At 56.6% G+C, this 13496-nt stretch overlaps 1 protein-coding gene across 1 annotated transcript; it reads right to left on the bottom strand.

Moving 5' to 3' along the window:
* Window positions 1-5910: 5910 nt before the first annotated feature.
* LOC134803598 (uncharacterized) lies at window positions 5911-8430 on the bottom strand. The gene has a single exon (XM_063776398.1). It carries the CDS (start codon window positions 8428-8430, stop codon window positions 5911-5913), a length of 2520 nt encoding a protein of 839 aa, XP_063632468.1.
* Window positions 8431-13496: the final 5066 nt, after the last annotated feature.

A 13496-nucleotide genomic window follows, 5' to 3' on the forward strand; every position in this document is an offset into this window, starting at 1 on the left:
GCCCTGCAAACGCGTATGGCTACAACTCGTTGGGGCCTCCGCAGTAAGGCTTTATTGGCTGGACTCAGTTTGTCGGCCCAGATCGGGGCCCCGTAGAGGGCCATCGATCGGGCTACTCCAGCATAAAGACGTCGGCATGCGTGGGAGGGCCCTCCCACGTTGGGCAGCAGCCGTCCCAGCTCCGAAGCTGCCGTCACTATGCGGGGAGCAATTTGGCGGAAATGCTCCTCGAAATTCCACCTCCTGTCCAGTGTGAGGCCAAGATATTTGAACCTTTTTTTTTTTTTTTTTTTATACAGGGGAAATGCATTACGCATACCACCCGGGTGCGGGGACACCCGGGTGGTTATGTGGGACTCCCACGAGAATCCGGTCTACCCACTAAAACCACCTGTTTGTCACCACGGTGCTGTAAGGCGAGGCCACGGGAACAATCTGTGTACACTACCATGGCCTCGCAGCGGCTGGCTGTTAAGCCCCATCTCCGGGAAATTGATTTCCCTACCGGCATTTGGGGCGTGATTTGGTTTTAGCACACCCTTCGCCTCGAGGACCTAGTTTCAATCGGATGGCTGTCGTCCCCTTGACTGCCACCCAAAGGTCTTCATTAAGGCGGCAGGCGGCGGTCATGGGCGACCCGCCTCCGCCTTGCTCTTTTGCGCCGCAGCGGGTGAGCATCTACATCCTCTTCTCGCGCGCGCTCCGCCGCTTCTTTTTGGGTCATGACCACCTCGCAGAAGGTGGTAATAGCTTTCCAGCATCGTTTGTTTTCTGTCATTGCCTTTACGACGGTCGGCAACGACAGATCAGCCCCAATTGTCGCAACTAAATTATTGCGCGGCGCTACCCAACTTGGGCAGTCCGCCAGCGTGTGCTGCGCTGTATCTTCTGCACTGTTGCAGTGGTGACACGCTGGCGTTGGCTCCCGTTTAGACTTCTCGCACAGGTACTTGCCAAAGCACCCATGGCCCGAGAGTACCTGTGCGAGATGGAAAGACACCACACCGTGCTGTCTACCGACCCATTCTTTAAGGACAGGCTGGATAGCTCCGGCTGTCCAGTGACCGGCGCATGGATTCCTTAGCCTCTCACCCCATTTTCGGAGAACGACAACGCGAGCATTCGTCCGCCAGCGCTTCACCTCTTCGAGCATAGGCTCCTGATCTCTGGCTCGAGATTCCGAAATCCGCCTATATATGGTCGCCAGTGCTTTTGCCTCCAGATCCCAGGGCGGGGTCCCGGCCAAGGCGCATGCCGCATCACTGGAGATGGTGCGATATCCTCTGATGGCCCTTATCGCCATGATCCTTTGAGGTCTTCGTAGAAGTATTTGGTTTTCGGCGCTAAGGGCATCTACCCAAATGGGTGCACCGTACAGGGCCATCGACCTCACTACCATCGTGTATAGACTGCGGCAGCCTACATTTGGCCCCCCCATGTTTGGTAGGAGTCGGCTAAGCGCACCGGCTGCTCCTAGAAGCCTAGGAGTCAGGCGCTTAAAGTGCTCCTTAAAGTTCCACCGGCTGTCGAGGACGAGTCCCAGATATTTCATCGTCGACCCAACGCCGATGGGAACTCCACTTACTACAAGCTGAGCGCCAGCTGGAGGTGCTTTTCTAGGTCCATGAAAGCAGATGGCCTCCGACTTATGAAGAGCAACCTCTAGACCCAACCTACGGATCCTTGTTACCACTTGGGCTACTCCCGCCGTAGCCCTTAGCGACGCCTCCCTGAACGTGCTAGCCTTCGCTGAAATGAGAGTGTCGTCGGCATAGCACGTCAGTTCAATCCCCGGAAGATTTCTGCCACGCAGCACCCAGTCATACCCAATATTCCACAGGAGTGGTCCCAGTACCGACCCCTGCGGAACACCGCATGACATGATTTTCAGACCCCATCCGTTATCATTTGGCACCGGGTACTTGACAGCCCTCTCTGATAAGTACGCCTCGATAATGTTGCGCAAATACCTCGGCACCGCATGGTATCTGAGTGCTTCCTTAATGCACCCCCAAGGCAGAGTGTTAAATGCGTTCGATATGTCCAACGACACTGCGAGGACCACCCCGCCTTGGGACACTGCCTCCTCTCTCAGGGTCTTAACTCTGGCGATCGCGTCAATTGTGGATCGGCAGTGACGAAAGCCGAACTGATTTTGGCTAAAATTTGGCCCCACATTTTCGAGGTGCTTGAGGAGGCGAAGCGAGATGATACGCTCGAAAAGTTTACTCACCTCGTCGAGTAAGACGATCGGTCGATAAGCCGATGATGAGTCGGCCGGACGTCCCATCTTTTGAATAAGGACCAGTTTCCCTGTTTTCCACATCCGTGGAAACCGACCCTGTTCGAAACATGCGCTGAAGAGTGCTCTCACCCGGGGTCCAAGAGGACCTATTGCTAGCACCCAAGCACGGCCTGGTATGCCATCGGGGCCTGGCGCTTTATTTTTATTTATCCGGAGCACAGCGGCACCAAGTTCGCCCTCAGTGACCACTGGTACGTCGGTATCATCTGCACCTGCATCAATCGGCGCCATTGGGGGTGGTATGAACTCCGGTGTATCCGGGAAGAGAGTGTTTACCACCCGCTGCAAGAGTTGGGGCTGAAGAGTCTGTGTCAGCGGGGGTGTCCATGGTCGGAGTTTACTCCTCACCATCTTATATGGTCTCCCCCAAGGATCGTTATTGAGACTCTCCAGCATCTCCTTCTCAGCCCGGTCTTTAGCTCGACCAATAGCCGTCTTAAGAGAGACAGCTAGCTCTCTGTAAGTTGCATAGAGCTGTGCCTCCTCGTTAGCATCTCGCCGTTGCCGCCTGCGACTCCTTGTGTACTGGCGTCGCGCTGCGATACCCGATTCTCGCAGTTGTGCCAATTCTGCGGACCACCAATACACTTGGCGTTTTGGAAGAAAGGGCCCCGCTCGTGGCATGGCAGCATCACAGGTGTCAGTCATGGCATCCCTTAGCCATGAGGCTTCAACTTCGACGTCCAAAGAACCTTCGGGTGCCGGCAGCCAGGCCTTAACGAGGGCCGCCTCCTCCAGCACTTCACGGTCCAGTCGTTTTAGCGCCCATCGAGGGTTGTTCCCCCTTGGAAGACTTCTAGGGCTTATCGACACGGTCGTGGGTGTGGAAATATTGAACCTAATGTAGCGATGGTCCGAAAGGGTCTCTACATCCTCCAAACATTTCCAGTCGTTAACACGCCGTGCCAGAGGAGCGCTCGCAAACGTAACGTCGACAATTGAGCCCCCCTGTTGCCGCACACATGTGTTCACGGTCCCCCGATTTATCACAGCCAGTCCGTACGCAACAGCCCATTCCTCCAGGCACTGCCCAAAAGGATCTGTTACCCGAGAACCCCACTCCCTGGACTTTGCATTTAAATCTCCGGCAAATAGAACAGGTGTCGGGTGCAGCTGTCTGACTATGGCACCCACTTCCACGAGGAACTGCTCAAAATTCGCTAGACTATCGTTGGGCGAGAAGTAGGCACCAACAACAGCAATCTTCTCATATGTTGCCGCCACAAAACCGTGACCCCTTACGACGCCTTGAAAAGGTGGGGAGCTAGTTGCGCTCCGCGACACCAGGGCCACAGTACTGTCTAGGTCCCCGACCCATTCTGCTCTGGCAGGAACAGTGTATGGCTCCGCTATCACTGCTATATTTATTAACCACTGCGCCATACTCTGGAACAGAAGGTCCTGAGCCCTGGCGCAGTGATTAAGATTCGCCTGCAGAACTTGGATGGCCATATTTAACTGGCGTCCATTTCTGAAACCCCCTGAGTCTCGTCCACAGTAGTAGTGGATGGGTGGACAGGCTGCGAGGAGACCCGGGAGCCATCGCCAGCCTTTGTCTTCGTTCTCTTGGGTGGAGCAGAACAGCTCTTGCTCCCTACCCTATGACCCGCCTCTTTGCCCAACGTTGCACAGACATTGCAATGCGGCGCCGCCGAGCATTCTTTCGCCTTGTGTCCCACCTGGCCGCAACGGTAGCACAGTTGGGACCTATCTATGTCAGAAGGACATTTTGCCCTCACGTGTCCCGGCTCCAAGCACCGGTAACATCTTTGGGCACGCGCTTCCAGCAGCTTGACATGCGCCGACACCCATCCAACCAGTAGTCTTCCCTTTCCAGCCACCTTTTTAGCTGCAGCGATAGGACAGCGAACCCATACCGAACCTAGGCTCCAGGGATCCGATTTTATGTCGCCCACTTTGACCTCCTGGATCGCACAGTCACCGGCTTGCACAATCGCCGCAGCGATGTCCTCTGATGTCACCGAGTCATCTAGGCCAGATACGCGCAATTCGACACATTTTGTAGGCCGAGACACTCTGACTTCCTCAGGACTGAACAGCTGGCTAAGTTTCTCAGCCAATTTATCTGCTTTTGGACCGCTGGCGGCCCCCGGTACCTCCAGTAGTCGCGCGCCGGTAGCTGCAACTTTGAACCGAACAGATTGAATGTCCAGTTCAGACAAGTCAACCTGTGTTTTGGCCGCTGCAATCACCCTTTTATAAGTGATGCCCTTCTCTTCGGCCTCAGGCTGCAAGGACAAGACCACAGCAGTAGAGCGGGGTGGGCGCAGTTTGCTGGCCTCTTGCTTTTGTGACCGTGGTGACGTAGCTGCTCCAATTGCTGCGAGCTTTCCCTTCTGCTGCGGTCCCCTTCCCGCCTTCTTTTTCTTGCCTCCTTTAGCCTCTATGTTCCACGCTTTATCCGTGGCTATAGGGGCTGAAGGCAAAGCCCTAGGAGCAGGTTTGGCGGCACCGCGAACCGCGGCGGCTTCGACTGCTGCAAGGGTCGTCTTCTTCTTGTTCCTCTTCTTCCCTTTCTGGGGCTCCTCTGTGAGATTTGGAGGACCTCGCCGTACCTTTGGATTGGGTTTGGGAGCGGGTTCGGACTCCTGGCTGTGAGGAGCCTGGTGCCTCCTCGTTAGCATCTCGCCGTTGCCGCCTGCGACTCCTTGTGTACTGGCGTCGCGCTGCGATACCCGATTCTCGCAGTTGTGCCAATTCTGCGGACCACCAATACACTTGGCGTTTTGGAAGAAAGGGCCCCGCTCGTGGCATGGCAGCATCACAGGTGTCAGTCATGGCATCCCTTAGCCATGAGGCTTCAACTTCGACGTCCAAAGAACCTTCGGGTGCCGGCAGCCAGGCCTTAACGAGGGCCGCCTCCTCCAGCACTTCACGGTCCAGTCGTTTTAGCGCCCATCGAGGGTTGTTCCCCCTTGGAAGACTTCTAGGGCTTATCGACACGGTCGTGGGTGTGGAAATATTGAACCTAATGTAGCGATGGTCCGAAAGGGTCTCTACATCCTCCAAACATTTCCAGTCGTTAACACGCCGTGCCAGAGGAGCGCTCGCAAACGTAACGTCGACAATTGAGCCCCCCTGTTGCCGCACACATGTGTTCACGGTCCCCCGATTTATCACAGCCAGTCCGTACGCAACAGCCCATTCCTCCAGGCACTGCCCAAAAGGATCTGTTACCCGAGAACCCCACTCCCTGGACTTTGCATTTAAATCTCCGGCAAATAGAACAGGTGTCGGGTGCAGCTGTCTGACTATGGCACCCACTTCCACGAGGAACTGCTCAAAATTCGCTAGACTATCGTTGGGCGAGAAGTAGGCACCAACAACAGCAATCTTCTCATATGTTGCCGCCACAAAACCGTGACCCCTTACGACGCCTTGAAAAGGTGGGAAGCTAGTTGCGCTCCGCGACACCAGGGCCACAGTACTGTCTAGGTCCCCGACCCATTCTGCTCTGGCAGGAACAGTGTATGGCTCCGCTATCACTGCTATATTTATTAACCACTGCGCCATACTCTGGAACAGAAGGTCCTGAGCCCTGGCGCAGTGATTAAGATTCGCCTGCAGAACTTGGATGGCCATATTTAACTGGCGTCCATTTCTGAAACCCCCTGAGTCTCGTCCACAGTAGTAGTGGATGGGTGGACAGGCTGCGAGGAGACCCGGGAGCCATCGCCAGCCTTTGTCTTCGTTCTCTTGGGTGGAGCAGAACAGCTCTTGCTCCCTACCCTATGACCCGCCTCTTTGCCCAACGTTGCACAGACATTGCAATGCGGCGCCGCCGAGCATTCTTTCGCCTTGTGTCCCACCTGGCCGCAACGGTAGCACAGTTGGGACCTATCTATGTCAGAAGGACATTTTGCCCTCACGTGTCCCGGCTCCAAGCACCGGTAACATCTTTGGGCACGCGCTTCCAGCAGCTTGACATGCGCCGACACCCATCCAACCAGTAGTCTTCCCTTTCCAGCCACCTTTTTAGCTGCAGCGATAGGACAGCGAACCCATACCGAACCTAGGCTCCAGGGATCCGATTTTATGTCGCCCACTTTGACCTCCTGGATCGCACAGTCACCGGCTTGCACAATCGCCGCAGCGATGTCCTCTGATGTCACCGAGTCATCTAGGCCAGATACGCGCAATTCGACACATTTTGTAGGCCGAGACACTCTGACTTCCTCAGGACTGAACAGCTGGCTAAGTTTCTCAGCCAATTTATCTGCTTTTGGACCGCTGGCGGCCCCCGGTACCTCCAGTAGTCGCGCGCCGGTAGCTGCAACTTTGAACCGAACAGATTGAATGTCCAGTTCAGACAAGTCAACCTGTGTTTTGGCCGCTGCAATCACCCTTTTATAAGTGATGCCCTTCTCTTCGGCCTCAGGCTGCAAGGACAAGACCACAGCAGTAGAGCGGGGTGGGCGCAGTTTGCTGGCCTCTTGCTTTTGTGACCGTGGTGACGTAGCTGCTCCAATTGCTGCGAGCTTTCCCTTCTGCTGCGGTCCCCTTCCCGCCTTCTTTTTCTTGCCTCCTTTAGCCTCTATGTTCCACGCTTTATCCGTGGCTATAGGGGCTGAAGGCAAAGCCCTAGGAGCAGGTTTGGCGGCACCGCGAACCGCGGCGGCTTCGACTGCTGCAAGGGTCGTCTTCTTCTTGTTCCTCTTCTTCCCTTTCTGGGGCTCCTCTGTGAGATTTGGAGGACCTCGCCGTACCTTTGGATTGGGTTTGGGAGCGGGTTCGGACTCCTGGCTGTGAGGAGCCTGGTGCCTCCGGTCAGCAGCCAACGGGGGCCGCATTGGTTGGGCCGGCAGTAGCCTACCCTCCAGCTCCAAAGCTCCTAACCTCGCGTCTAGCATTAGCCCCATCTGCGCCGTCATGGAGCGCATCATTTCTTCCGTGTTGGGGAACCCTGCAGTATCCTTGCGGGAGCTGCCGGATGGCTGCAGATGTTCTGTGGGCAGAGGTGGGGCTGGGGACGGCCTCTTAAATTGGTCCCGGAAATCTGCTCTCAGCTGTGCCATCTCAGCTTTTAATTCAGTCAGTTGTGCGCGCAGGCTATCATTTTGGGCCTGCAGATGCCTCGTCTCCTCTGAAGTAGTGCGCTCTAAAAGGCACTCGAATGTTTCTTTAATAGACACTGCCGCGTCCTTCAGTGCCTTTACAAACGTGCCTTTTAGATTGCCGGAATTTTTGGCAACCAATGTTATTGCGTCCAGGCTTGTCTGCACGCGCTGGGAGAGCGCAGCCGCAGAGAGGACATCCTGCGCACAGGGCGAGACGGAGCCAGCCAGCCTTGGGCCGCTTGTCTGACTGCGAATTAAAAATGGCAGCTGTATGCCAGCCACTTCTTCTTCTGCCCTCAATCTCATCTCTTCTCTTTTGGCGCGGTTGTACTCTTCTTTGGCTTTGGTGAGACCAACGTACTGTCCCGTGGTTGGGGGCCGACCGCGACCTCGCTTTGAAGCCGACTGAGACCGCTTTTCAGTGGTCTCGTCTGAGTCTGACCCCAAGCCGCCGCGACCGCGCTTCCGCCAGAACCTCCTCCTCCTTTCGGTGTCACTTAGTGAATAACAGCTCATGTCCGAGTCAGACTCGGCACCATCACCATGCTTGTTATCGGGAGCTGGCTCCGAGCGGATACTGAGCATGCTCGCTGTATCGGATTCAATGTCCACACCTTTATCGCCCACGTGAGCTTCCGCCTCTTTCCTCTTTGTGCTACTAGACGGAGCTGGAGTTTGGGACTCATCGCAGCGAGAGAGATTCACCCTTAAGTCCGGAAGCGATCTCCGACTCCCCGGTCGACTCTGTGATTCTTCTCTAGTTAAGGCTTCCGGTACCTCGCTCTTTGAGGGAGACACTGTCCTTGCCGACACCACCGTGGTCTCCTTGGATTCTTTGGAGGTCTTAGGGCCCGGTCTGCCCTTGCCAACGAACCGACCCTTACAGTCCCTCTCTGGCGATCCTCCACCCCTCAGTCTTAGAGTGCCCAGCTCTGAGCACTCTTCCGTATTCCAGTCTAGGTCGTTGGTGTTGGAGTGCGACATCAGGTCACAGTCCTTCACCTCCAGATCAACTAAATCCTTATTCCACGTAGCATCAATGTCCATATTCGTTACGCCAAGGTTGTGTTCACGGAGACCGGCAACCTGCCGGCCTACGAGGCGATTGTTGCCCACCCCTGCATACGGAGGGCAGCCGGTCACCGAAGTGAGCGGACGGGATTCCTCCTTTTGGAGACCCGCCAGGGGATTATTTTCACAATCAACCTTCCTTTTACTTTACCAATGCTCCACATCGTCGTCTCTTTTTTCGGGGGTGAGCTCCCCCGCACGCTTGGCACTGGACTCCCTCCAGCCATGCATCCCATCGGCACGATCTGCTCACCTTGGGATTGGGGATTTATTATAGTGGTTTTCTCCACGCAGCGCTACTCTCAATGAGCAGCGCCCCCGGCCCGCTACGTGCAGGTTACGGGTTGCCCGACAGGGGGCCGAAACCCATCCAGCAGCCACATGACTGTGACCGCCAGGCCTGCCGCGCCGCGAGCCTTGAAGGCTCGCCATCCCACACCGCCAAATCGGCCGCTGGCCCTAAACGGGGCCCCGACAACAGACGGTGCAATCGCACCACCTCCACGACAGCTGCATTCCCTGACACTTCAGATTAGCTGAAGCATGTCGGGAGCAGTCAACCATAATGACACGGCACCAAAGTCAACGCAGGAGATGACTCAACTGCCATGACCACACTGACTGGTAGTTCGCAGAGGGAGAATGGCGAACGCGCAACTGAGCGGCTATCCTCCCCCTCCCAGGGTGCACCACGAGGAGGTCTACCAATCCCGCACCCCAACCTTTTTTTTTTTTTTTTTTTTGTTGAGGAGGGGAAAAAATGCAATTACGCATACCACTCGGGTGCGGGGACGGACCCGAGCGGTTATGTGGGACTCCTTGGGCTAATGAGACCCAAGTCTACCCACTAAACAACCCCCCCGTCTGCCGCCATTGTGCTGTAACGGTGGGCTGTAGGAACGCTCGCGCTTTACTTCTACAGCACCACCAGCACCGGTCCGTGTTGGCGGACCATCGCCTCCGGAGGCCCTTGATGGCCTCGTTTCTGTGGACCGTATCCAGTACGGTCACCCTCTCAGGGACCACGTGTGTGGCGGATGACAGGCGTCCCCGTGCCTGTCATCCTGCGGTCAACCTACGGAGGCAGGCGGCGGTCATGTGCGAGCCGTCTGCGTCGAGCACGCTTGCGGCGCCGTTGGTCGGCCATTGGGTCGGACTCTCTGGCGCGTTCCGCCATTTCCTTCTGCTGAAGAACGTCTTCGCAGAAGGTCTTAACCGCTTGCCATGAACCTTCGCTCTCTACCATGGCCTTGACCACGGCCGGCAGCGACAGGTCCGGCCCCACTTTTGCAATCAGGTCGTCTCGCTCCGGCCCCCACACTGGGCATTCCTCCAGTGTGTGTTGTGCGGTGTCGATTGCTGCGCCACATTCGTGGCACTCATCCGTTGGTTCTCTGCCGGCAATTTTGTGCAGATATCTCCCGAAGCAGCCATGCCCCGAGAGAATCTGCACAAGCCGGAAGGTGAGAGCACCGTGCGGTCGTTCTAGCCACTGGGACATGACCGGTCGGATCGCCGCAATTGTCCGGACTCCCGCACTTGGTCGCTCGAGCCGGTTCACCCACTCTTCAATTGCCTCACGAGAGAGCTCTTCTCGTTTGGCCTCAATCTCGCGCGGTGCTGGCCAGAAATCCCGGGCCCGCGCCTCCTCGCGCCAGAAGAAAACTGACGCAAGGGCTCTCGCGTCCAAGTCCCATGGCAGGGATCCAGCCAGCACGCATGCAGCTTCGCTGGAAATTGTCCCGTAGCCCCGTATAGATCTTATTGCCATCACCCGTTGCGCTTGGCGCATTTGGGTGACGTTCTTGCCAGTAAGACCGCCAGCCCAGACTGGGGCTCCGTACAGGGCTATAGAGCGTACGACTCCCGAGTACAGACGCCGGCATGAACTTTTCGGCCCCCCTATATTCGGGAGCAGGCGTCCGAGCGCACCAGCCGCACCCAGCAGCTTCGGAGTCAGCCGCTCGAAGTGGGCCTGAAAAGACCAACGGCTGTCTAGGGTGATGCCCAAATACCGCATGGTAGGCTTGATGGCAATCTGCACGCCTCCCACGATTATATGAGCCCCGGGCGGAGGCGTCCTCCTGGGCCCGTGAAAGCAGATAGCCTCCGATTTGTTCAAGGCGACCTCTAGACCTAGCCGTCTTATTTTGCCTACTGTATGGGCTACGGCCGCCGTGGCTAGAATAGCGGCTTCTCTGAATGAGGCCCCCCGCGCCGTCACAAGTGTGTCGTCGGCGTAACACACCAGGTCGACCCCACGCAGAAGTGCTCCCCGTAACACCCAATCATATCCAATGTTCCACAGGAGTGGCCCCAACACTGACCCCTGTGGAACACCGCACACCATTTCCCGACGCCCCCACTCATGCTGCCCGGGGAAGGCCACGAACCGCCGCAGCAGGTAGGCCTTCACTATTCGGCTGAGATGGTGGGGCACTTGGTGGTATAACAGCGCCTCATTTATGCAATCCCAGGGGAGAGTGTTAAAGGCGTTGGCAATGTCTAATGACACTGCCAAGACGACCTCACCCTGGGACACTGCATCCTCCGCCAGTTTCTTTACCCGCAAGATCGCGTGGACTGTTGAGCGACCCCTGCGGAATCCGTACTGGCAATCAGCCAGGTCCGGCCCTTCCGTCATTAAGTGCTTGATAAGACGGTTCGCAATAATCCGCTCAAAGAGCTTGCCCACCTCATCAAGCAACACGATGGGCCGGTAGGCCGACGGTGAATCCGCAGGACGACCTTCTTTCCTCAAGAGTACCAACCGACCAATTTTCCAGGAGTCAGGAAAGCGACCCTGCTCAAGACATGCACTGAAAAACCGACGTAGCCTTGGCTCAAGGGCCTCCATGGCCAGGACCCAGGCTCGACCTGGGATCCCGTCCAATCCGGGTGCTGTATTTTTGGCCCGTAGTCTCAGAACCGCTGCTCCCAGCTCACCGTCGGTGACAGGGGGCGTCTGCATTTCTGCTTCTCGCTGCCTCTCAGCTGCCCTAGGTGGAGCCATGGGCGGTGGACCTTGCCGAGGCCTGTGCGGAAATAGAGCCGCAACTACGTCGTCCAGCAGCTGAGGTTGGAGACTCTGCGTCAGCGGGGGTGCCCAAGGCCGAAGCTTCTGCCTAACAAGCTTGTAAGGCCTCCCCCATGGATCCCTGTTCAGAGTCTCCAGAAACTCCTCTCGTGACCGGTCTATGGCTTGTGCGATGGCGGCTTTTAGTGCCACTTTTGCCTCCTTATATTTTGTGTACAGGGCCGCTTCTGCTTCTTCGTCTCTGTACTGTCGACTCCGTTGTCGCGTGTACTGACGTCTCGTGAGCACGCACTCCTCGCGCAACTGCGCAAGATCTGGAGACCACCAGTACACGGAGCGTCGGGGAGAGAAGGCCTTGGCTCGAGGCATGGCCGCGTCGCAGACCTCCATCATGCAGTTGCGGAACCATTCAACTTCCGCCTCGACATCAACCAACTCTTCCGGTTCTGTTGTCCATGATTGTACCATGGCCGCCAACTCTAGGGCTTCTCGGTCGAGTTTTTTGAGTACCCAGCGTGGGCAGTTTTGGACCGGGTCATTCCGTCTTGGGAGAGAGAGCCTAGGGAGTGCAGAGACACCGAACCGGATGTAACGGTGATCTGACAGGGTCTCGACATCCACCAGGACCTCCCATCCCTGAACACGGCGTGCCAGTGCGGCGTTCGTAAACGTGATGTCTACAATAGAGCCACCCCCTTGGCGCACGCACGTGTTTGCGGTTCCTTTATTTGCTACTGCCAGGTTGGCGGCAATTGCCCACTCCAAAAGAGTACGTCCCCGTGGATCCGTCACTGGGGATCCCCACGCTGCATGTTTTGCGTTAAAATCGCCAGCCACGATGACCGGGGTGGGATGTAGCCGACCAACAAGAGCACCGACCTCAACAAGGAAGCTCTCAAATTCAGCCAGAGTTTTGTTTGGAGAGAAGTATACTCCGACTACCGCCAAATCCCCACAGACCGCTGCGACGCAGCCGTGACCTTTTATAACGCTCTTGAATGGATTGGAGCCGGCGGCGCTCCGCGTAGTTATGGCCACGGTTCCGTCCAGATCCCCGGCCCAGTAGATTCTGTCGGGGACTTTATAGGGCTCCGCTACTATCCCAATGTTGATCGACCACTGTGCCATGCTCTGGTGGAAGAGGTCCTGGGCCTTGGCATCGTGGTTGAGGTTCCCCTGTAAAAAATCGATTGTCGCCATTTAATCGACGGCCATATTTTGAACCTCCTCCGTCGCAACCTGTTCCATGGCGGGTGACTTGACCGGCTGCGAGGGGGCCTGGAGGCCATCAGCAGCTTTGATCTTCCTACTTTTTCCGGCAGTTTTGGGCACAGTGCACGCCTTGCTGCTTATTCTGTGCTCCGACGGCTTGCCGGCTGCCGCACACTCGGCACAGTGTGGCGCCGCAGTGCATTGTGCCGCTTTGTGACCCTCTTTGCCACACTGGAAACAGCTTTCAGATCGGTCCGTTTCCGCCTGACATTGCGCCCTTACATGTCCATTTCTAAAGCACCGGAAGCATCGTAAAGGCCTCTTCTCTAGCAGCTTCACTTGCGCAGAGACCCATCCTACCAGTAGGCGACCCCCAGCCACTATCTTCTTTGCAGCCGCGATGGGACATTGAACCCACACTGTTCCGAGCCCTGAGAAACCCTGGCGTATTTCTCCGGCCTTCACCATGTCAACGGTACATTCTCCAGTTCGTGTCACCGCCGCGACCACCTCTTCTGCGGACACCGACTCGTCCAAGCCAGTGACGCGAATGTCAACGGTTTTAGTAGGCCTAGACACCCGTACCTTCTCCGCGCCAATCTGCTGTTGGATCGCTTCAGCTAGTTTGTCAGTCTTTTCCCCGCTAGATGCTCCAGGGACCTCAAGAATGCACGCTCCGGTAGCCGCTCGCCGGAAGCGCAGTCCCCCAGGGATGTCCATGTCCGTTAGTTGGACCTTGGTCCTAGCCTCCGCAATCACATCTTTGTATGTGACGCCTTTTTTCGCAGCTTCC

The sequence above is a fragment of the Cydia splendana genome, chromosome 26, assembly GCF_910591565.1.
Source record: "Cydia splendana chromosome 26, ilCydSple1.2, whole genome shotgun sequence".
Taxonomy (NCBI): domain Eukaryota; kingdom Metazoa; phylum Arthropoda; class Insecta; order Lepidoptera; family Tortricidae; genus Cydia; species Cydia splendana.